Here is a 24,461-nt window from a genome sequence, read left to right as displayed (position 1 = left end):
AATTTTACAACACCGTACAGGGAGCAAGGAGGAAGATGTCAGGATAAGGTAGGAGACCAAAGGTTAATGTTAAATCAATTGATCAAACACTTATACTGGCAGAGGGGAGAGTGGAGAAATTTCAACAAAAAGGCTGCTCAGCTCCCCCGAGTCTGGGAGAGGGATGGAATGTGACAGAAACAGCCATGTTCAGTCCTGCTACAGGCATCACATTGAATAGCTGAAGAAGTTTTTTTTTAAAAAAAAAGTTCTGATTCAAAATTTGTGCGCAATTTGTTTCGTTGCAGAACTCCAAGCAGGTGTCCTGCAACTGAAACTAGCGAAAATCTGGATTCGTGCAAATGTTCAAGGCACACTTACAGTGCGTTGCTAGAGTCAGCAATGGCTCAGTGGGCAACCTCGCCTCGCAGTTCAGCAGGTTCTGGGTTCAAGTCCCACTCCAGATATTTGTTGCGATCTTGCTGCGCATAAATTAGCTGTTGTATTTCCCACTTTACAACTGTGGTTACACTTCAAAAGTACTCCATGGACTGTAAAACGCTTTGGACATGCTGTGGATATGAAAGGCACTTTACAAATGCAAGCCTTTCTTAACTTTAAAAAACCCCACAAAGAATCAGAGAACAGGAGGCCATCTGGCCCATCTGTGCCTGTGCCAGCTCTTTGAAAGACGAACCAATTAGTCCCACTCTCCTCTTTCCACAGAGCGGTGTAAAATTTTCTTTGTATACATTTTAATCTTTTCTGCACTCTCTCTTACACCTTTACATCCTTCCTAAAGTGCAGTGCCCAGAATTAGACACTATACCCACAGCTGAGGCCAAAGTGAACATTTTGCCAGGTTACGTAGTAATGAGCAATACAGAAATGTATTGAAGAGGCCCCAGTGTTGGATGTAGTGTCAACACACAGGAATAGGTTAAGCAATGCAATGTGAAAATGAGCAGATAATCTATTATTATAATTGATAGCTGAAGGAGAAACACTGGCCATGACCCGGGGCAAACTCCCCTGGCAAGACCTTTTACATCCCAATGGAGAGGGGGGACAAGACCTCTGGTTTGAAACGTCTCATCAAACGATGGACACCTCAGACAGTGTAGCACTCTTTCATTACTGCACTGGGAGCACCAGGCTAGAATTTATATTCAAGTCTCTGGAATGGGACTTCACTAACTTATGACTCAGAGGCGAGAAAATTTTAACCACACTTAAATGAAACTGCACCCCACGCACCTGCCCCTCCCAACCCCCACTGAGGAGAACATTTGGTAAGCGTCGTTTAATCTATTCCTGTGTGTTGATACTACATCCAACGCTGGGGCCTCTTCAATACATTTCTCTATTGCTCATTACTGCGTAACCTGGCAGAATGTTCACTTTGGCCTCAACTGTGAGTATAGTGTCTAATTCTGGGCACCGCACTTTAGGAAGGATGTAAAGGTATAAGACAGAGTGCAGAAAAGATTCATGAGAACGGTTCCAGTGATGAGGAACTTCAGTTATGTGGATAGACTGGAGAAGCTAGGCTGTTCTCCTTGGTGAAGACAAGGTTAAGAGGAGATTTGACAGAGATATTCAAAATCATGAGGGGTCTGGACAGGGTAGATGGGGAGAAACAGTTCCCAATGGTGGAAGGATCGAGAACCAGAGGATGCAAATTTAAGTTGATTGGTAAAAGAAGCAACAGCGACATGAGGAAAAAACGTTTTTATGCAGCAAATTGTTAGGATCTGGAATGCACTGCTTGAATGTGTGGTAAGGCAGATTCAATTGTGGCTTTCAAAAGAGAATTGGATCATTAGCTGAAGTGAAAAAGTTTGCAGGGCTATTGGGAAGAGGCATGGGAATGGGACTGGATGATTTGCTCTTCCAGAGCTGGCATGGACGGGGAGTGGGGGAATGGCCTCCTTCTGTGTTGTAACGATTCTGTGAAGTGGTGATAAACACATGGACTCCTTACATGCTACAGCCAAGCTTACAAACGGTTTAAAGCTCCTCCGCAGACGAAGGTAATATCTTATCACTTGCATAGAATAGTAAAACCCAGCAAAAAGACAATAGGAACTGTTCAGTAAAAATGGGCAGTTATTTTAAATTTATATAAAATCATTCCTTTGCAAGGTCAACTGACATTAATCATAGCCTTTTGGCACTTTAAACAAAATTATAAAAGAAAATTTACTGCCAAAATATCATTAATCAGTTGACAAGTGGTCCGGTGATATCGTTAACCCACACCCCCAAAAAAATTCCCCTCATAGCTAAAATAACGAATAGGTCTATCAAACAGGCCCATTAAATAATAAAACCTTCTGCCCAAAAGTAGGTACAATGAATGGAATGCAAGGGTCAATACAGAACCTGTGCTGAAGGAAGGAACTAGTCAAAGAAAAATGATAAATCTAAAAGGGATTAATAAATTTGAAAACAAACTGTTAGATGTTTTTATTAAAATAAACTAAGCTACCCAACTGCAGGGTCAATCAGCCTTAAAAAAAATCCTACATTTTTACTAATTAAGGTATAAAATAAAATTAAAAGAACTGTTCTAAAACAGAGGGCAGTTATATCTCTTGGTAACCAGCTGGGATATATCAAAATGTTTATCAAAGCTCCCTCCATGCCCTCCCATTTTGGTTTTGGTTGACTCGCATCTTATCAATGCAGGGCAATTAACTTTCTTTCGCTATGATCTGTCTGTGTCTTGGCCTTAGAATATCTGTGGACAACTAGTTGTGTACTGGGGCTGTATAACGGAGTAGTATGGAATGGAAGGGACCAATCGGTGTCTCACTTCCTTACTCAGTTCATGCTTTTAGCCACAGTATTATGAGAAGGTGCCGAGTAAAGGTGGTCTGTTGTGGAACAGACGATCTGCAACTTTTGGGTGGTGCCAAAGCCACTGCAGAGGATAGGATTCAGGGAGTTACTTTAAAGCATCTGCCACTTCCCATCAGAAGAGGATCTGAGAGAAACATCAAGGGTTCCTTCCCCAATGACAGGTCTGTTGGAGATATTCCCTCCCCTTGATAAAATTTACCTATGCAAAGTCAGACTGGCTGGTTGCCTGTTACATTTTAAGATAATAGGGCCCTCATTACAGAGGCAAGGATTCTAATCTCAGCCTCATCTAATGTCAGCAATCAACTTAAGAAAAACAAAAACATGAAGATTGTTTCATTGAATTCTCTGATAATTGCCACTGACGGCTGTGCCTTCAGCTGCCTGGGACCCAAACTCTGCAATTCCCTCTCTAAATCTCACCAGCTCTCTCCTCTATTAAGACCCTCGTGAAAATATCTCTGAACAAGCTTTGGATCGTCCGTCCTAATATCTCCTTATGTGGCTGAGTGTCAAATATTTTTGTTTTACTGTGTTAAAGGTGCTCTATAAATGAAAGTCGCTGTCTTGTCACACAGGTGAAGGAACCCAGAGTCTGGATTGTATGACTGGTAAAGCAGAACGTTTAAAAACTATATTATGGATAAAAGATGAATTGCATAACACAGTTACCAATCTCACTCAACTAATGAATTCACATTGCAACAACTAAAAATAAACACATCACGGCCCGCTTCGGAATAATGGGGTGTAGCAGCTGTGTTGTTTTTGACTTGCTTGGTTAGGGGTTACCCTACCACATCCCATCCTGGGTTCAGTCAGTTGCACTGGTTGTGCTGCTGCGCAGTAAGATTATTAAACAGCTTGGGGCCCAATGGTCCACGGTCTTACTGTACAGTCTTAGTGAGAAAGCACCTCCACTGTTCACTTACTTCTGCCGGAAAGCAGTGACAAACAAACAGTACTGGCAGTGATGTTTGCCTTCGCGACTGAAGAGTGCGGACGCCGTGTGACTCCTTTCGTGGGAACGCAGCCCTTGCAAGGACATGAGAATCCGGTCACACTGACTGCAGGGATAACCTCCAATAGTAGCATCCACCCCAGTGGCGTCCTCCTCTCCCTCCAAACTCTGCTGCTCCGGTAACATCTCCAATGATTTTTCGGCTGAACATATTGAAGTGCTGTCGCCATCTTTGTCCTAGTGAGAGAAGAGCATCAGATTAAAAGAAATAGCAATAGGGGCCAGGTCATACACCCGCTTTGAACCTGTTCCACCATAAGATCATAGCTGATCTCCCATGTCAACTCCACCTTCACACGTTATCCCCATATCCCTTAACGTCCCTTAGAATATTTTTTTAAAAATCAATCTCAGTCATGATTATACTCATTAACTGAGCATCCACTGCCTCCCCAGGGGTAAAGTATTTCAAAGATCCACAAACCTCATGAAGAAATTTCTCATCTCAGTCCTAAATAGTTGACCCCCATGAAGGCATGAAGATAGACAAAAATATATCATTCATCGAGATTTTGAATGAGTGAATACAAACATATTTTATGTTGTTGCGAATGCTCCCTTGAGGAAATTTAGTTATATAGAAAGACTGAAGAAGCTGGGATTGCTCTCTTTCAAGAGGAGGAGATGAACGGGAGGTTTAATAGAGGTGTTTAAAGGGGCAAGGTGAATTGATAAAGTAAATAGGGAGAAACTGTTTCAGTGGCAGGAGAGTCGGTAACCAGAAGGACAAAAGCTTAATTGGCAAAAGAACCGCAGGAGAGGGGTGGGGGGGAGAAAGTGATTTTTTCCCCAAAAAGTTAGCAAGCTGTTGTGATCAGGAATAAAAGCAAAATACTGCGAATGCTGGAAATCTGAAATATAAACAAAATGCTGGAAAAATTCAGCAGGTCTGGCAGCATCTGAGGGGAGAGAAACAGAGTTAATGTTTTGGGTCCGCCCAAAGAAGAGATTTTCCAGCATTTTCTGTTGGGATCTGGAATGTGCTGCCTGAGAGGGTGGTGGAAGCAGATTCAATTAACCTACAAAAGAGAACTGGGTGAATATTTAAAAGAGGAAAGGTATGCAGGTCGGGGGCAGGGAAGGGTGCGTTAATAGCTCTTGTGCAGATTTGAAGTGGCTGCCCTTCAATTTCTGGCTATACTTCTGCCCCTGTGCTCCTGATCTTTGGCCAACAGCAGAGGGGGAGGGTGGCGGGGAGAAAGAGAGATGGGGGTCATTCAGTCTGACTGCCCACCTCTCTTCCATGGCTGTGTCTGCCAAGTGTCCTCAGAGAGCGAGCTTACAGTCAACCCAAGGCCTCCCACCACCAGTGGGCATCAGGGAGACAGAAGGACCTGGTTGCCACCAAGGACAACATTACGCTTTAATCAGTTCCCTATCCTTTTCCTTATAATTTGGAGTTTACTGTTTGTGCCTCTTTACAAAGGAGGAACCTTTAGTATTTTGATCTTGAAAGCAGCTGATGACATTCAATGCAAATTATTCATTGAATCAACATGCAACATCAAAACTTCTCTGCTGCAATAATGATGGCTCAAATCTCAATATATTGCAGCAACCAGTGCATGCCTAGAGTAAGATGTATAGGTGCTAATTACACAATTGGATTTCGAGCTTCAAGTTGCACCAAGCAAGTCACTCCAGGGTACACACAGATTTAAAAACATCTCTTCCACAACTCCTTTAGTCACAGGTGTTACAGAACTCCATGAAAAACAAACACATCTTATTCGCTTTCTTCTAATGCAGCGTATAACGTAGAGAGCTGCTTATTGGCAAATGAGTTCCACATACATTCCTCCTCTGACGTAAAGGATGACTTATTCCTGTACCCATTATATTTATGCAGGATTGTCCAGTTCTCCAGAGATTAATCACGATTATGAATATGTGTGTTGCTGAACTGTATAATGGTGCAATTTAAGAGCTGGGTCACACAGTTAAGCAATGAACAAGCCACCCACCTCCCTGGCATATGCATTTAAATAAACCAATGCAAAAAATGCATCAAGTTCCTATGAGATATGATTACAGCACCCTTTCAGGTCATGCATTCCAGATCTTTACCACTGGGTGAAGAAATTTCTCTTCGTTTTCCCTCTAGTTCTTTTGCCAATTATTGTAAATCTATGACCTTAGGTTACTAACCCACTTGCTAGGGGAAACAGTATCTTCGTACTTGCTCTAGCAAAACTCCTCAATTTTGAACACCTCTATTAAATCACCCCTTAACCTTCTCAAAGGAGAACAATCCCAGCTTCTCCTCTCTCTCCATGTTAACTGAAGATAGTGGCTCAGATTTTGCAGTAGCTGCGTTCACTTAGATTACATCACCAAAACTGACATCAGCTTCTGGATGCTGCACATGTGCAGTTACATGCACAGATTACATATGAATTAAGAGGAGGAGGTGGGCATTCAGCTCCTCAAGCCTGCTCCACCATTCAATATGATAATGGCTGATCTGATGGTGGTCTCTGCTCTACATTCCCACCTACCCCTGATAACCTTTGACTCCCAGTGTCAGTGATTTGATGCCTTACCATAGGGTTGGGGGGGTGTGGGGTTGTGGTGGGGGCACTATTGAAGACCCGCAGGCTGCAATCAATTAGAAATCACCAAACTGATGAGAATATTCTCTCTAACAAGGTTTCCCTCACTTTAAAAGCCATTGACAAAGTTACGCCTTGTTGAATGAGGTATAGCTGGGCTTTTTTATGATGTACTAAACCCATAATTACTAAACACCCACAAATGAACCTGAAACTGTAATTTTATATTTGTGGAACATCAAATTTCTCTATTATGATAAAAAGTACCACATAATTTTATTTTTTTTTGAAGTTTATGATATTTCAATTTCTACCTTAATCCCATGTGTATGTCACTATTATCATTTTACAGAGCAAAATAAATAATTAAGCGGAAGATAATCAGTGCTTTTAACAGCCTGGTTTGCAGTCTGTGAGAATACTTCAACGTGATTGGCTGCTTACCCTGTTTGCTGACATCACTGTTGCTGGATGCCTGGAGACCCCTTTGACCTAGTGCCAGATTCAAATTATCAGGAAAGGAGAAATCCATGCCACAGAGATCACCAGATCTTCGTGGGCAGCTTTCTTTAAGATTAGCAACAAGTGCCGTCATTTCACCATTTCACAAAACAGAGGCCAGTATCTTGTTACATATTTGGACAAGTAACTTAATCACCTTTGGGAAAATTTAGTACTTGCATTGCCATAGTATTGTTAAATCAGCAGTTATACCAACTCCAACCACTTCCCCGTCTTTCTTAGTGAGTCAGTAATGGTCTAAAACTGCCATAAGTTGACACACCTTAACCTGTATATTATTTAAGAATAATTTTCAGACAGACGTTTAGACAAAGTTCCCTTCACCTCTGGTGACCTCAAATTAAATCCAAGTAAGGTTAGAAGTAATGCTCACAAATCTGACATCTTATAAATTTGTCAAATTGATGGAAGTATATCTCGAATATATGGCAAAATAGACAAGAACCTGCACGAAGAGGTTGAGCCAATCAAGAAGTTGGGTTGGTGAATCTTGTATTCACTGGAACTTAAAGTTAAGGGGTGATTGATCAAAGTTTTCAAGACATTAATGGGACTGATAAGGAGAAACTATTTCCAGTGATTGGGGACTCTCGGACTAGGAGGCATAGTATAAAAATTAGAGTCAGTCCTTCAGAAGTGAAATTAATAAACACTTCTACACACAAAGACTGGTAGAATTTTGGAACTCTTCCACAAATGGCAAATTCTACTGGGTCTATTGTTAACTTTAAATCTGTGACTGATAGATCTTTGCTATGCAAAGGTACTAAGGGATTTGCAGCAAAGGTGGGTTTATGGAGTTAGGTCACAGATCAGCCATGATCTTATTGAATGGTGAACAGGCTCGAGGGGCTGAATGGCCTCCTCCTGTTCCTATTCCAAACAGAAACCCAATTAAGGAAGATAGTTCCAGCTTGATACTGTTGCCTGCGAATTAAGTTTCTAGTTATAGAAAGTCAGTCTAGTGCCTCTCAAAGTGTGGCCCCATCTGCCTGTCTTTGAGCTGATTCATGGGCTAATTTCTTAGGACCAACAATCAGGCACATGAGCCTTTGTTTGAAGATTTCATAGCCAAAGGGAGTTAGATGAGAGCCTACACTACAGGACAGATGGTCAGGCCTAGCAGAATGCAGCTCTCTGTTGACTGAACAGACCAGTGTTGATCATTTTAATCACGTCGTCTTCCCCCAGTCTCAGAAACTTAACAAAAGGTTTGGGGGTGGGGAGGGAGGGAATAATGCAAAGGCATCAAAACAGAAACAATAAGAAAAATGATCAATGCTATAAAATACACCATGTTTGCAAACTTGTTGCAAAGTCACTCCACATTTCAGATTGAGCAGTAGCAGGATTGGAATAGACACGAGGGCCCACTTGATACAAGAAACGAAATGTGCAATAGTAAAGCTCACCTCTTCACCACTCCGAGCAGCATCTAACGACTCGCCAAAGGCGACGTGTTTGCGAAGGTGGTTCGATATAGCTCTGGGCGTTGGATGGACTTCGAAACAGAAACTGCACTTGTACCCCACAACATTCCGCTCTTTAACTAATGAAATGGAGCTTGTTGTCTGGACACTAGCTGGCTGCAGAAATGAGAGGGTGCACAAATATTCAATCGTTACAGTTTTTACATGGACAGGAGCAGAGGATCAATTGAAGTAAAAACAAAACTCGATTGAATGGCTTTCATTTTCTTGCTTTCAGTGTCAGCAGTTGCTCAGTGGGTAGCGCTCTCGGCTCCGAGTCAGAAGGGTGTGGATTCAAATCCCGCTCCAGGACTTGAGCACATAATCTAGGCTGACACTCCGAGTGCAGAACTGAGGGGCAGCTGCACTGTCTGAGGGACTCTCTTTCAGATGGGACATTAAACCAACACTTTGCCTGCCCTCCCGGGTTTCAAGAGAGAGCCAAGCTCCTCATCAATATTTATCCCTCAAACAACAACACAAAAACAGATTATCTGACCGTTATCACACAGTAGCCAATTTTGGTTCCATGAACACTAAGGTACCCTACATTTCAAAAGTACTTAAGTGGCTGTAAAGCACTTCGGGATGACCTAGAGAAATGAAAGGTGCTTTGGAAATGCTAAGCCTTTATTGCCAGTTATGAATACATCACAAAGCACAAACAAGAATGGCCATGTTGATGTGCATCAATTTCATTTACCCAGTGATTGATATATGGTTTCTTTAATTAGAGTTTTAATTTTGGCCTCTCAGTCAAACCTTCCAAGTTACAATTGACAAAGTGAAAACTTTTTTTTCAAGGGAGTTATTTTTCACACTGCGCTTTTTAAAAAGTGCAACATTAAGCTGCTCATCTGAAGAGCCATTGTTTGAATGACCCTTTTATCAACAACAACTTGCATTTATCTAGCACCTTTAGCGGAGTTAAAACATCCCAAGGGATGACACAGGAGGTGATTAACAAACAAAACTGGACACCAGGCCACAAAGGAGTTGTAAGACAGATGAAGTGGGTTCTGAGGAACATCTTAAAAGTGGGGGAGAGAGACGTAGAGAGGTGGAGGGTTTTGGGGGGGAATTCCAGAGTTTAGGGCCCAGGCAGCTGAAGACAGGAGTGAAGACACTAGTGGTGCAATGATGAACATAGGGAATGGGCAAAAGGCCAGAATTAGCATAGCACAGTTCTCTTTCAGGGCCGTGGGGTTGTAGGAAGATAATCAAGTTAAGCTAAACTGACAGTTTAAAAAAAATGGAACTCCAAGGAGTCTTACTTACTCCGGGAAGGAAATCGAATTTACTTATTCGCAAATTTTTTCATTAAAGTAAGTTCCATCATAGGAACATGGTTAGTTTTCTTTAAAAAGTTCTAAAAATCCATTTCTCGTGTCCTTCTCATTTCTTCAGAGCTTGCATCTTGGAAAAAATATTTTCGAAAATTATTTCTAACCTCTAATTAACATGGATTTTTTATTTCTGTTCTACAGTCTCGCCTGAAGGTGCAATCTGCTCAGAAGATAGGTGGATCTAAAAATAAAACTGCCATTTCTTTAACATTCAAAAATAGGCATTTTACTTTATTACTAATGCTGCAATTCTGTCACAATGTTCTGAAAAGTGCTCTTAAAAAAAAACATATCACATCTCCAAAGATTTAATCACAGTTCCCTCGGTCCATTTTCATAAGATGCTGACCCAAGTTTTGAAACCCTCCCCATCATTGCTTCCTGTTTTCTTCAGCTTTTCTGATGGTTTCAGAGTCGATGTGGAGGTGACTGGATCAGCTCGGGGTTCATTGCTCTACACGTGGTTTAATGAATTCCCTATTAAGTGTAATTGCTACAATCCCAGGATTATGCTCCAAATATTCACCAATGTGTTATTAGCTGGCTCCAATTGGGCAAAATCACCATGCAAAAAATATCCTCCAACTGTTATTATTGCCTTTAAGTTTACATCTGGTTGTGATGTTATAGGGATTTTTCGCACCTATACCCGTTGCCAATGTACCTCACTTGATCTAGATTAAACATTATTCATCTCTGAACAAGTGTCAATTCCTTTGGTTAGGCTTTGCCTCAGTACATTCTGGCTCCCCGCACAATTTTCTCACAGCACGATCCCACAAACAGCAATGTAGAAATGGCCAGATAATCCTTTTTTAAGTTAAAAGGCAAAATACTGCAGATGCTGGAAATCTGAAACAAAAACAAAAATTGCTGGAAAAACTCAGCAGGTCTGACAGCATCTGTAGAGAGAAAGACAAAGTTAACATTTTGAGTCCAGATGACTCTTCTTCAGAACTAAAGAGAAATAGAAATGTGGTGAAATATATACTGTATAAGGGGGGTGGGACAGGTAAAGCTGGATAGAGGGCCAGTGATAGGTGGAGGCAAAGGAAAGATTGCAAAAGATGTCATAAACAGAAGGTCGAAGGGGTGTTGATGGAGGTGACATTGGCTAAAGGAGGTGCTAATGGTGACATTAAAAGTAGAAAGCAGGATGAGCAAGTGTCAGATGGTCTTAATGGGGGTGGGGGGGAAGGGATGGTGTGGGAGAAAAGATCGAAATAGGCTAAAAGGTGGAGATAAAACAGTGAATGGAAATAATTTTTAAAAATAATAATAGAAATAGGTGGGAAAAAAATGTATACATAAAAATTATAAAATAAATATTTGAAAAAATGGAGATCAAAAGTGGAGTGAGGATGGAGAGGAGAGTTTATGATCTGAAGTTGTTGAATTCAATGTTCAGTCCGGAAGGCTGTAAAGTGCCTAGTCAGAAGATGAGGTGCTGTTCCTCCAGTTTGCATTGAGCTTCACTGGAACAATGCAGCAGGCCAAGGATGGACATGTGGGTGTGAGAACAGGGTGGAGTGTTGAAATGGCAAGCGACAGGGGGGTCTGGGTCATGCTTGCGGACAGACCGAAGGTGTTCCGCAAAGCGGTCACCCAGTCTGTATTTGGTCTCTCCAATGTAGAGGAGACTGCATTGAAAGCAGCGAATGCAGTAGACTAAATTGAGGGAAGTGCAAGTGAAACGCTGCTTCACTTGAAAGGAGTGTTTAGGCCCTTGGACGGTGAGGAGGGAGGAAGTCAAGGAACAGGTGTTGCACCTTCTGCGGTTGCATGGGAAGGTGCCGTGGGAGGGGATTGAGGTGCTGGGGGTGATGCAGGAGTGGACCAGGGTGTCCCAGAGGGAACAGACCCTACGGAATGCCAATGGGGATGTGTGGCGGAGGGGGGCGGTGGTGGTGGTGGTGATGGTGGAGATGTGTTTGGTGATGGCATCACACTGAAGTTGGTAGAAATGGCGGAGACTGGTGGGGTGAAAAGTGAGGACAAGAGGGACCCTATCATGGTTCTGGGAGGGAGAGCAAGATGTGAGGGCAAATGCGTGGGAGATGGATTGGACACAGTTGAGGGCCCTGTCACCCACCGAGGGTGGGAAAATTCGGTTAAGGAAGGAGGAAGACCTGTCAGAGGAACTGTTTTGGAAAGTAGCATCATCGGAACAGATGCAACGGAGGCAAAGGAACTGAGAGAATGGGATGGAGTTCTTACAGGAAGCCGGATGTGAGGAGCTGTAGTCGAGGTAGCTGTGGGAGTCGGTAGGCTTGTAATGAATATTGGTGGACAGTCTATCACCAGAAATTGAGACAGAGAGGTCAAGGAAGGGAAGGGAAGTGTCAGTGATCCTGTTTAGGTATTGGCTGAGGGATAAATATTGGCCAGAACTCTCCGGTTCTTCTTCGAAATAGCATCCGTGGGATCTTCTACATCCAACTGATCGTGCAGACGGAGCGTTTAATCTCTCATTTGAAAAACAGCACCTCCGATAGGGGAGCATTCCCTCCGTACTTCACCGAAAGGGCCAGCCTAGATTTAGTGCAATTTGAATCCACAAATCTGAATCAGAGGTGTGAGTGCCACCCACTGAGCTGCAGCTGACCCTCACTTTATCCAGGTGACTGAAGCCCAAAAGCCAATCAGAGAGAACATTACAAGTCACAAGGTATGAAACTGGTCTTTCATAAACCGTCCTCTCTCTATTGTGTTTTTAAAGTTCGGCACACTAATTCCCTTTAATACTGGCTGGGTTTGTTTTACAAACCATCAGCCTTACTTTGCCTTTTCCCTAAACCATACGTAACTCCAGGACTGAAGACCATTGTGGCGATCGGAGGCGGTGAGCTCCTAGGCATCGTCAGGAGGTTTCACTCTGTGATATTCCTTCACCTCCAATCCTGCCTCACACACAACCCAACCGGGATTAGAATTAGATCACTATTCAGCATTTAATTCTGATGATTCACACAGTTTAACAGCTCTTAGCTACTTTTCTACCATCATTGGTTCTCACTCCTAAACCAGAGTGGGTCCAAACAACATCTACTCTTCCTATTACTGCTTAGTCAGAATTGTCCGGCCATGAGCATAGGGGCAAGCGCGATAACTTATGTTGCTTAGCTTTCTTGTACTCTATCCTCATCCTGTGTTGACAAATGGTGTAACATTTGCTATGCTATTTTCTGCTCCTCCAGGGTCTCTGCATCTTCCTCCCTCCTTGTTCAAATTCTCTCATTTCCTCCCAAGCTTTTAATATTTTGCCATGCCTGTCATTGGAACCCAATGCTTCACTCATTCTCTAAAGGTCTAATCTCCAAATAAGCATTTTCTCAGTTTCCCCGACTTTCAATAGATGCTACTGTATGCTGATGCCTCAAGAGAGCAGATTATAAGGTCTGGCACATTGCCACATATTTTTCATGTGAATAATGGAGAACAAAACAATTCAAGAGCTCCACTCTGATCTTCTCAGCACTATACCATCCACTGAATCCATCAACTAACCTGTTTGTTCTTTAGCTTTGCATTCAGCAGGATTATAAACTCATTTTCAATGTCCTTACTCATAATAAGCAATTTTTCAAACGTGGCTTTTCTCCCCATTTTAACCTCCAGCCCAAAACAGATTGCTATGGCTCAGGAGCCCATTCAGCCCATTGTGCCTGTGCCTGCTCTTTGAAAGGGCTATCCAATTAGTCCCAATCCCCCCCAAGCTCTTTCACCCCCATAGTCCTACAAATATTCCCCCTTTCAAGGTTGTATCCAATCCCCTTTGGAAAACTGCAACTGAAGCAGCTTCCACTCTGCTTCCTGCTGCTTAGAGCAGTCCCCTGGTTGATCAGGTATATTAAGACGCAACAACAGAAATTTGTTAGAGACAAGCAGAAAGCAACAAATGCAATTCATGTTAAATAAAAGGGAAAACAAGGAAGACAACAAACCTCCAGCATTCTGTGAAAGTACAGCAAAAAAAGGGATGGTGTAAGTTAAAAAACAGATGTGTGCACTGCTCCTTAGGAAGGAGATACGGGCCTGAGAGAGTGCAATGCAGATTCACCAGAATGATCCTGGGACTAAAAAAGTTAAATCATGAGGACAGGTTGCGTAGACTAGACTTTTATTCCCTCGAGTACAGAAGATGGAGGGGAGATCTAATTGAGGGTGTTTAGTTTAAATAAAGGAGTCGATAGGGTCGATAGAGAGAAACTATGTCCTGGTGTTGGGGGGAGTCCAGAACAAGGGGGTGGGGGCAGAACCTTAAAGTTATAGCAAGGCCTTTCAGGGTGATGTCACACAAAGGGGACTGGAAATCTGGAACTCTCTCCCCTCAAAAAGCTGTTGAGGCTGGGGAATTCCTATGAGCTTTAGGTGGATTCAGTGCAAGAGACTGAAAGAATTTATATAGGTCAGGGGTAGGTTTGTAGGAATATATCAAGCTCTTACTGGAATTCAGAGTGTGGAATCCAGAGAGCGTGGAACAGCCAATCTACATGGCAGCGCTGGAAAAGAAAGCTGATGTTCGACAAAGAGATAAAACAATGAAGTGACACAGGATGGCTCTTCAAGAAGGTTTTCAGATATTGAGGAAAATTTATCGAGCCAAACAAAAATAAGGGTCCAGTTTCTCTTTAGGCAAGTTAACATTTGCAAGGATAAAGAGGAAGGTTGAGAAAAGCTGGCTTTGGAATGACAGTTCTGGCAAAGCCCCAGAAGGAGCAGCTGCTCAGGGGGGACAGAAAGACAGCAACTCATGCATCTTTTTGATGCAAGTTATGTTTGTAAACGTTAGAGGCTGCGTGCGAAAAATAAATTTGGTTCAGTATACTTCAAGCCAACTGGAAAGTCGGTTGCAAGAAAGATAGGCCAAGCCTTTTACGAAATAGAGGGAAGGGTGATAGTTACGGCAAATAGAATGTCATATCAGATCTGACTGAAGTTGAGGTGGGGGGGGTGGGGAGGAGCAATGCAAGCCTCCTCTCAGGCCAGCTAAAAGTATCAGGAGTGCCAGAAGAGTGAAAGCAACAACTGGTCTTGGGGAAGCAGCAAAGGATTCTTGCAGAATTATTGTGCCAAATAAGATATGGCTGGTTGACTGAGGGTTGAGGTGCTCTGTAAGAGGCAGTCATAAAATGGTGGTCAGAAGAGACAAGCACAGAAGTTGGAAGCAAGGATAAGGTTCTAAGGGCCAGTCTGTTTGATCAGGGAATGTGGAGAGCCAGTTTCAGGGTAACAGGAGCTTGTAATACTGAACTTAATGAAGCAAAGGTAATCCCCTTGGTGATTTCCACAGAAAGAAAACTGAAGAGGTCCTGAGACAAATTCTGCTTGACTAAAGTTTTTTAAAATCTAAAAAAAAGTTGGTGAGAGTGTCAGCAAGTGATAGAACTAACAGATCAATAGAAAGGTGAGGGGATATTAAAACCAAGTAACGCACAGGGACAGAGAAAGCCGGTGGGAATTTACAGACACAAGCATGCTGTATGCACTGAGATTGCAAGATGCTGCAGAAAATCCAAAGGGGTAAAGTGAAAAGGGGAAAGGGTCCAAAGGACAAATATGAGATGTCAGGTGATGGAAAGGGAAATGAAAATCGAGGAACAGGAGGAGAGCATTCAACAACCTGGGGCCTGCTCCACCAATCAATTAGATCATGACTGATCTGCATCTCAACTCCATCTAACTGCCTTGGTTCTGTAACCCTTACCTAACAAAAGTATTAATTCATGGCACAAATGTGACCAACTACAGTTATGACTCAAGTGTAGCACTTGTCTGAGTCAGTGGTTGTGGATTCAAATCCACTCCTGAGACGAGCCCAAAATCTAGGCTGACGCTTCCAGTGAGAAGTTAAACTTCTTCTGCCCTTGGCTGCCATCTCAGGTGGGTTTAAGATGATCCCATGGCACTGTTATAAGAGCAGGGGAGTTCTCTCCGGTGCCCAGGCTGATATTTATCTCTCAACTAAAACAGGTTATCTTGTCATCATTGTTTCTGGGAGCTTGCTGTGCACAAATTGGCTGCCGCGTTTCCTATGTTACAACAGTGACTACACTTCAAGAAGTACATCATTGGCTGTAAAACACTTTGGAATATCCCAAGGCCATGTAATTCATGTTTCTTTCTTTATATCAATTGAGTAGCTCTGCAAGTCTCCAAGGCTGGAGTAAGTTATGAATTTTAAACTGCACTTGAATATTGTTCATGAGAGATGTATGTAGCTGTTTGTGGCATCTCCTAAACACAGCTGCACAATGAAGGTGTGCTGCTAATCATAAACTGGCGCAATGACTATGCTGCAATTTTCACCTGTCATAGGCCAGCCTGCTCAATGCTGTACCAATGGAGACAATGCTCAATGAGCAGACGGCCACACCACCAAATTAAGGCTGTGGACAGACTTCTAGATTATGAAATGGTTTGACAAGTTAGATAAAGAGATGTTTCCATGTGTAGGGCAAGTCCATAACTAGGGGTCAGGATTATAAGATAGTCACTAATAAATCCAACAGGGAATTCAAGAGAAACTTCAGAGAGTGATGAGAATGTAGAACGCGCTACCACAGAAAGCGGTTATGAGGAACAGTATTGATACATTTAAGGGGAAGCTAGATAAACTCTCGAGGGAGAAAGGAATAGAGGGATATGATAATGGCGTGAAATGAAGAGGGATGGGAGGAGGCTCTTGTGAAGCATAAACACTGGCACGGGCTAGTTCAGCCGAGCAGCTTATTCCTTTGTTGTAGTCTCAATGTAACTCAGGGTAGTTACTTCTTAATCATGGTGAAATCTAATAAGTGACCCTCTTAATATCACGAGCAGTGATGGAGATCAGGGAGGAAACTGGGCATAGGGCAAATGTAAAGTTCGAGAATGAAGAGAGCAGGAAGGGAAGAGGCTGTGACACAGACAGAACTGTGGGAGAGAAGCACTTGTGATTTACAAGTCACCTGAACATCCTTGGGGAAAAAGCTCAACAGAATAAAGGGGGAGAGTGAAATACACATTCACATGCAGTGGTTTTATATCAACGGTGGCCATTAGTGTAGATGACAGTTATCTCAACATGCAAACAGGATTACAATACAATCCACAGAGCTGGTGAAATCTAGAGTCAGAGTACATGAAATTATCAGAAGTCTCTCTCTCCGTTCTACCCATGATGAGGATTGTACTGTCATGGCTGCCATATAAAACATTTCCTATTTTAGCTTCCCCCATCTCTTAACATTTTGGATGCTTGCAAAGATCAAATTGCAATGACAGTTATATTGCTGTCCTGACTTTCTATCATGAATCACTGCATTTTAAAAAGCACTGGTTATCTTTTGAAACAGAGCTCATATGAAAAGGTGGCATTAGTGTCATGGTGTGTAGTATTGTACATATATAGTGTGCATAAAATTGTGTGTCCAACATACCTGACTCTTGTGGCTTTCTACTTCTGTAGTCTCTGGTTTCCCTTCCTCTTTCAGTTTCTCCTCTTTAGGATTTTCCTCTGCTCCTTCAGGCTGATCTTCCCCTTTAAGTTGATCTTCCCCTTTAAGTTGATCTTCCCCTTTAAGCTGATCTTCCCAGTCAGGGCGATCTTCTTCAGGGCGATCTTCTTCAGGGCGATCTTCTTTAGGCTGATCTTCTTTAGGCTGATCTTCTTTAGGCTGATCTTCTTTAGGCTGATCTTCTTTAGGCTGATCTTCTTTAGGCTGATCTTCTTTAGGCTGATCTTCTTTAGGCTGATCTTCTTTAGGCTGATCTTCTTTAGGCTGATCTTCTTCAGGCTGATCTTCTTCAGGCTGATCTTCTTCAGGCTGATCTTTAGGGTGATATTCTACAGGTTGGTATTCTTCAGGGTGATCTTCCCCTTTAAGTGGATCCCCATCAGGCTGGTCTACCTTGAGCACCTTCATCTTTTCACAATGCAGTTTTGCCCGTCTACTGAAACACTCATTGTGTTGGGTGAGATGAGTGCTCAGTTCGAATGTGCTGAGGATCTTACTGGAGCAGTGGTTGCACTCGTAGGTGGGACTGTGAGAGCGAGTACTGCCAGGAAGCAACGTGAAGTCTAGTTTCAGGTCCCGACTGTGATGATCCGTGTAATGCATGCAAAGAAGCTCTGGCGTGTTGAACGAGAGTTTGAAGCACTTCACACATTTGAAGGGGAGCCATTCACTCTCTCTCCCATTAGTCATTCCAGTAGTTTCTACAGCAGTGACCTCATCCTTAACACCGCACTCTTCCTTGTCATCAGAATACACAACGGTGAAGTAACCATTATACTTGCTCACGTACTGCTTTCGGGGGTAGACCCCAGGGTGTCGCTTCATGTAATGGGACACGAGACCCTTTTTCGTGTAGGTTTGGAATGAGCACAGTGAACATTTCTTCTTCTCCACTGCTCTCCTGAGTTCCTCACTCAGGGGAGGAGACTCTGGTTTGGATTCGACTGGAAGGATGAGCTTCTCCGGTTTCTTGTTGATCATCGTTTTGGAGGCAGCCAAACAATGCGTGTAGTATGAATCAATATCATGGCGTTTTTGGTAGTGAGCAGCCAGCCCTTTGCGGAGCGGGTGAGTGTATGCACACAAGGCACATCTGAAGATGTTGTTCTTACCTTCTGGTTGGGCTCGGACATTGTTGTGCTTATTACGGTAGTGTCTTGCTATGCCCTTTCTGGAGGAGCAGAAGTATTTGCACAGTTGACATTTAAATAAAGTACTAAGATCTGAGCAGCCACTTACAAAGGGGGAAACCACAGGAGAAGAGTCCCTCACTTCTGTTTCTTTATATTCTTCAGAGGTATTTGGTTCCTCAGGTTCCACCGTCTCAGTCACAGAATCGGTGAACATGTCAATGGCTGGCTGCCTGTGGTACTTTTCATAGTGAACCTTGAGTTTCTCCAGGGAGCCATGTGCATATGGGCACAGCTTGCACCTATAGGCACCAAACCCTTGCTTTGGGACTTTGGTCATCTCTTCCAAATCGTTGCTCTGCCCATCGGGGAGCTTCTCAGCCTCGTTCATAAAGTCGTCAGCAGTGACCTTTATAGAAGGGTGCCGCTTCTGGTAGTGTGTCAGGACGCCATGGATCCTCGTGTTAACATACGGGCAATGTCTACATTTGTACAGGGTGCTGGGCTTCTCATCTTTTTCCAGGGCAAATTCGGCTGCTTTCACTTTTACACCCGGGTGCTTTTTCCCATAGTGGGTTAGAAGACCATGCAAATTGTTGTACTCAGATTTGCAAATCTTACATTGGTACGGAGACCCAGTGGGGACAGAACTGGTGGAGGCCCTGGGGGGAGGGTTAATCGGAGAAGGAACCGAGACTTTTGAGGGCATCTCTTCTTCGGCCGGGCTGGATTCAGGAATGCTGGAGGAATCCAAAGCGGAGTAATCGTGCGCAGTCGGATTGTTTTGTTCCGATGCGTCTTTCCCCAGGATGATGTCGAGCAGCACAGACTCATCGCCGCTGACAGCCCAGGGGTGCAAGGCTTGATAGTGGTTTGTAATGTCCCAGATCGAGGCAGCTTCAAACACGCAATCTCTGCACTTGTAGTGTTTGAGGTCGATGAGTGCAATCTGTGACGGGTTGGCTGAAGGATCAGGACCTGCCCAGAGTTTGCTGGAGATGTAAGTGTAATCAACAGGATGTTCTGGGTGTCTCTTTTGGTAGTGTATTAATAACCCACTTGGTTCCTGATGTGAGTAAATACACCATTCACAGTGATATCCAGCAGTCACCACCCCATCTTGAAAGGCCCATCGCAAAATAGTTGTGACCGTGGCCTTCACACTTGGATGCTGTTTCCTCAGGTGTTTTTTCACAGCGTACAGGTAATGTGCCGTGTAGGAGCAGTGGCGGCACTTGAAGAATCGTAGCTGCTCGCCATCCACCTCCTGCTGCACAGTGGCCATTGGCGCACTGACACTGGCCTGGTTGTTCGTCGCCCTCTCTCGCTGGCTTCTCACTGCTGCAGTGTGCTGACGGACCAGCTCAGCCGTCGCTTTGATGTCACGATGCTTCTTCCGGTAGTGAATGACCACCCCCTTAACCGTTCGGTTCCCATAGTTGCAATGCTGGCAAAAGAACATTAGTTCTCCCTCTCCCTTCTCGGCCAATCTTTGCTGAGGACCTAGGTCAGTAGAATCAAATGTGTTCTTGTTACCCTGGCTCAGGTGCTTTGTCATTAGCGGTCTTGCTGGTGTAATCTGCAGCTCTTCCATAGTCTTCTTCAGGGCTGGAGTCGGAGGTGCATGTTTGATGTATTTTGCTGTTACCTTAACCTCTGGGTGCCTTTTCTGATAATGGACAAGTACACCAACAACTGAGCGATTGCTATAAACACAATGTTTGCAGTAATACAACTGCTCAAATTCAACTGGCTGAGGAGTGACTGGAGGGTCGTTAGCTGATGATGCAGAAGCCATCTCAACAACATTCGGAGCACTGATTGCAGGATTCTGGACAGAAACCACACGCATTGTCTTCTGAATTCGAAAATAGGATGCCTTTTCCTCTGGGTGCTTTCTCTGATAATGGACCAGGACTGAATGCATATTTGGACTGGAAAACGAACAGACATCGCAACTGTACACCACAGCACTGATCATCGATGCTTCTCCCTGCTTAGGGCTCATGCTCTTGGGAGAGTTCATGTTGGAGGGGCTTGAAGAAGCAGCACGCTGAGACAGCGGAGTAGAAGTCCCAATATTCTTTACACCAGAGTTGAGAATTTCTCTCAGAGTCTGGGACTCTGCACTGATCTCATTGGTTTGCTGGACAACATAACTGGAGAATATCATGGAATTGTTGATCTTTACGGTTGGATGCATTCTTTGGTAGTGAGGCATGAGGCTCCGCACATTCGGACTTGTATAGGAGCAGAAACGACACCTGTAGGTCAAGTTGGCTTGATGAAAGTTTAGGATGTTCTGAGCTTCAGGGTGGAATTGAGCATAATGTTGCCGCAAATCTTCAAATTCCGCATATTCCACAAAGCATTCGAGGCAGCGGTACACCGCACTGTGATCCGTTGGATCTTCAATGTACCTGAAGCTGTATTTAATGTAAGGATGCATTCGCTGATAATGGGTACTCACACTGCGCGCCACTTTGTTGCTGAAGTTGCAGTGTTTGCAATAATAAATCTTGCCAGAGTCTTCAGCTGCCTCCGAGTTTTCCTGAAAGTTGTCCCTATTTTCCGAGCTAGCTTTCTTGTAAACCGCACTCCCAGCCTGCTTGCGTGATGTGCCATCGCACTGCCCAGTCGAATTGGAACTGCCATAAAAATCCTCATCGTCAGAAAGCGTTAATTCAATCTCCGCACTGTTGCTGACAGAATAATCCTGCTCCAAAGTCCCATATCCAGTCTCTTCGCGCATTTCATCCGTTCCCTCAACCCACATCTGGTGGCCGCTGTAAGTGTAGTTCTGCATCTCCAGACGATCGGCCTTCCCTTCCTCCTCATCTAGATCACCGTCTACATCCAATTCCACTTCCACATCCTCCTCTTCCTCCTCCTCCTCCTCCTCTTCCTCTTCCTCCTCCTCCTCCTCAGCATCCTCGACTGCAATCACCGACTCCACCTCGTTAGCCTGCTGGTTGGCCTGACTGATTTTACTCTGCAGATTGTTTGCTATCTCGTCAATCCTGGTGCGTTTCTTCGCCGGAGACAAGTCCAGCGGGCTGTCCGTCACCAACCTTTTACCTTTCTTAAATAAAAAGGAATTCTTTGATGTCGACCCAAGTATTGAGGTCTGAGTTTTCACAATACCTGGTGATGGGAGAGCATCAAACTGCGATGATGTAGTGTCCTGTAACGTATCAGTTGTCTCTTCACTAGTGGCCAGCAAGGCATTGTCGCAGAACGAATGCTTATGTTGCTGGTGTACACGCAGCCCCTTTAGGGTGACTGTAGAATAGCTGCACATGGTACATTTGTAAGGATATTGCTGTTTAGAATCCCCTACAATGGCAGGTTTTTCTCCGTTCACCACTTGGCTCTGATTTGCATCCAGAGTCACCAAGCTGTCATTCAATAGAGCAGTGCTGCTATTCTGCAAGCCCACGGTGTCCCATTCCGAGGAATGGGATTGCTTGTGGGCCACCAGTTTCTGGGCAGTGGTGCAGGTGAAGGGGCAAAGGTTACATTTGTGAACGATGGTCCTTCCTGACAAATGGATGTTCTCAATGTGGCGGGAGATGCTGCGACGGTGCATTGTGAGAAATGAGCAGAAAGGGCACTGGAACCTGTTCATGTACTTCCGGAAGGGAATCCCCTTGGTTTCCAGCAGCTTCGTATTCCCAACTGTCAACAGCTTTTTCCCAGACCCTTCTGAGCTCTGGGATGCCAAAGAGTCCATCTCATCGACGTCTTGTTGCTCATCCTCCTCAGAGCTACTCCGATCATCACTTAACAAGCTGCTGGTTTCCAAACCAGAATTGGCCACGTTCAAGTCAGTCATTGCAAAGGAGGATCGCCCAGTCACTCCAGCTTCACCAGAATCGGGAATAGCTTTGGGCTTCATTTTGGGAAAGGGGAACTTTATTTTGATGGGGGCAAACCTGGGGACAGCAGCGGGAGCCTGTTTCAATGCAGAGCCTCCCGAAGAGCCTTTCAGTGCAGGATACTGAGGTAATTGCATTTCCCTCTCTGCCACCTTCATCGGCAGGTAATTAGAATTAGGAGATGACTGTTGGACATCCTTTTGTTGGGGCTTTGTGGGACTACCGTTTGAACCAGACTGTTGCTGCCTCAAGGACGAAATGATCTTCACCAAACCCTGGGCTAAAAGATTCCGATGTTTTTTCATCAAGTGGTCGCACCAGCGCTCTCTCCTGGAGGTGTGGTACCCACACCATTCACAGCAAAAGCTGCCCCTCGACTTGGTTAAGGGTTTCACCTGTGCCTCCAGGATGCTGCGTTCCACCGCATCCATGGGCACATCGCCCACCGCCTCCTGCACCTTTGCGGCAGATCTGTGGCACAGCTTCTGGTGCTTGACGATCCGTGCCCGTCGGGGACTCTTGTACGTGCAATAGCGGCAAGCGAAGACTTTCCCGAAACCTTCGTGCAAGAGGACGTGGTAACTAGAAGGTGCAGGAGGTGGGGCCATGTCCGAGGTCTCTCCGCCAAATGACGGTCCTTCAACCTGGCCATGGATCTTCCTAGTGTGTTCACTGAGAAGATTCCTGGATCGAAAGTAGCGGACACAGTACTTGCACTGAAAAAACTTATTGGCAGGTCTTGACTGCTGATCAACATGATGGCTGTACAGCACTAATGGGCTGTTACTGGCAAAATTGGAAGAGCCAGGATGAAAAGAGTTTTGTGCTTTAAAAAGAAAAGGAGGTATAATTAAAATTTCTCTCACACTCTGTTACATGGTAAACTAGAAATCAACAATAAATGCTACTTTAATTTTCATTGCTTTATTCTTCAGGGTTAAGTCACAAATCCCACAGAATGCCTGATGCTGTCATCACTGAATTTGGCTGAATAAGGAATTTATTTGCTCTATCATTTCAAATAAAGCAATTGTACAGAACAATTGGAAGTCATTCATCCCACTGTTCCAATGCCGACTCTTGGAAAGAACTATCCAATTAGTCCCACTCCCCATAGCCCTGCCATTTATTTTCCAAGTATTTATCCAATTCCCTTTTGAAGGTTAATGAATCTGCTTCCACCACCCTTTCAGGCAACGCCTTCCAGATCACAACACACTTCAGCTCTCAAGCTACACCAGCAATTTTACTACAACCAAATCTCATCATAGTTCAGGTGTGAATAAAAAAAACTTCCTCAATGAAAAAAAGTTTCCTGTTTTAGTTTTATATTCTTTGCAAAAGCTTGGTTGATATATCGCTAGGTGGGGCGAGAGGAAGCTTGCAGTAAAAATGACAGGGAGGAAATCTGTTGCTCTTACCCAGTCAGGCCTTTATGTGACTGGAGACCCACAGCAACGCGGCTGACTTAACTGCCCCCTGAAGTAACCTAGCAAGTCACTCGGCTGTATCAAGTCACTACAGAAAAAAAGCACCGTGGGTGTACCTACACCACAGGGACTGCAGCGGTTCAAGGTGGTGATTCACCATCACCTTCTCAAGGGCAATTAGGAATGGGCAATAAATGCTGGCCTAGCCAGTGACACACACAACCCAGGATCAGGGCTTGTGTCAATTTGTGCTGGAAAAGCAATGCAATTGTACTTTTCACCCAGTGTTTTAGCTTGTTGTCCACACCAGGGCATTAGGCCCTTTAGACCTTTGGTTCTGCAGTTAGCCATCGTAGAGCACAAACTGCAGGCAAATAATTCCAAGGCCATATTCTTTTGTCCCAATAGAATGGAGCTGGTCCCAATATGAACTGTCACTGAATCCTGCACGTTCTTCCCACATTCCTCAGTAGCCAAATAGGGTGATCTTTTGTCCATCAGCTGTGGTGCAGTGACAGCATTCTCACCTCTTTACCTTAATTAACTTCAAAAATATATTACAATAGCAGACAAAACTCCACCACTGCATGTGATACACTGGTAGTTCACTTATCAAACAGCAAACTATTTCAGAATGCAAGACGAGGGACAGTATTGCATCTGCTCTGTTAAAACACAAGCCATTCTGGTAGATGACAATTCCTGAGCCAACTGCCATGTCAAAAAGAGAGACAGAGTTTAATATTTCCTTCTACAGACATTTTGGAAAG

General features: G+C 44.0%; 1 protein-coding gene across 5 annotated transcripts in view; it reads right to left on the bottom strand.

Moving 5' to 3' along the window:
• The window catches only part of LOC121276990 (zinc finger protein 462-like), a 95,577-nt gene that overhangs the window by 19,362 nt on the left and 51,754 nt on the right, over nt 1-24,461 (bottom strand). For all 5 annotated transcript variants that reach the window (XM_041185788.1, XM_041185787.1, XM_041185791.1 and 2 more), the window contains 3 exons: nt 17,176-23,087; nt 8,352-8,525; nt 3,777-4,042 (listed from right to left, as the gene is read on the bottom strand). In XM_041185788.1, the coding sequence (XP_041041722.1) occupies nt 3,777-4,042; nt 8,352-8,525; nt 17,176-23,087 (6,352 nt within the window). The remainder of the gene's footprint in view (nt 1-3,776; nt 4,043-8,351; nt 8,526-17,175; nt 23,088-24,461) is intronic.

The sequence above is a fragment of the Carcharodon carcharias genome, chromosome 4 (assembly GCF_017639515.1).
Source record: "Carcharodon carcharias isolate sCarCar2 chromosome 4, sCarCar2.pri, whole genome shotgun sequence".
NCBI lineage: Eukaryota > Metazoa > Chordata > Chondrichthyes > Lamniformes > Lamnidae > Carcharodon > Carcharodon carcharias.
This window is presented reverse-complemented; position numbering and strand designations above follow the sequence as displayed.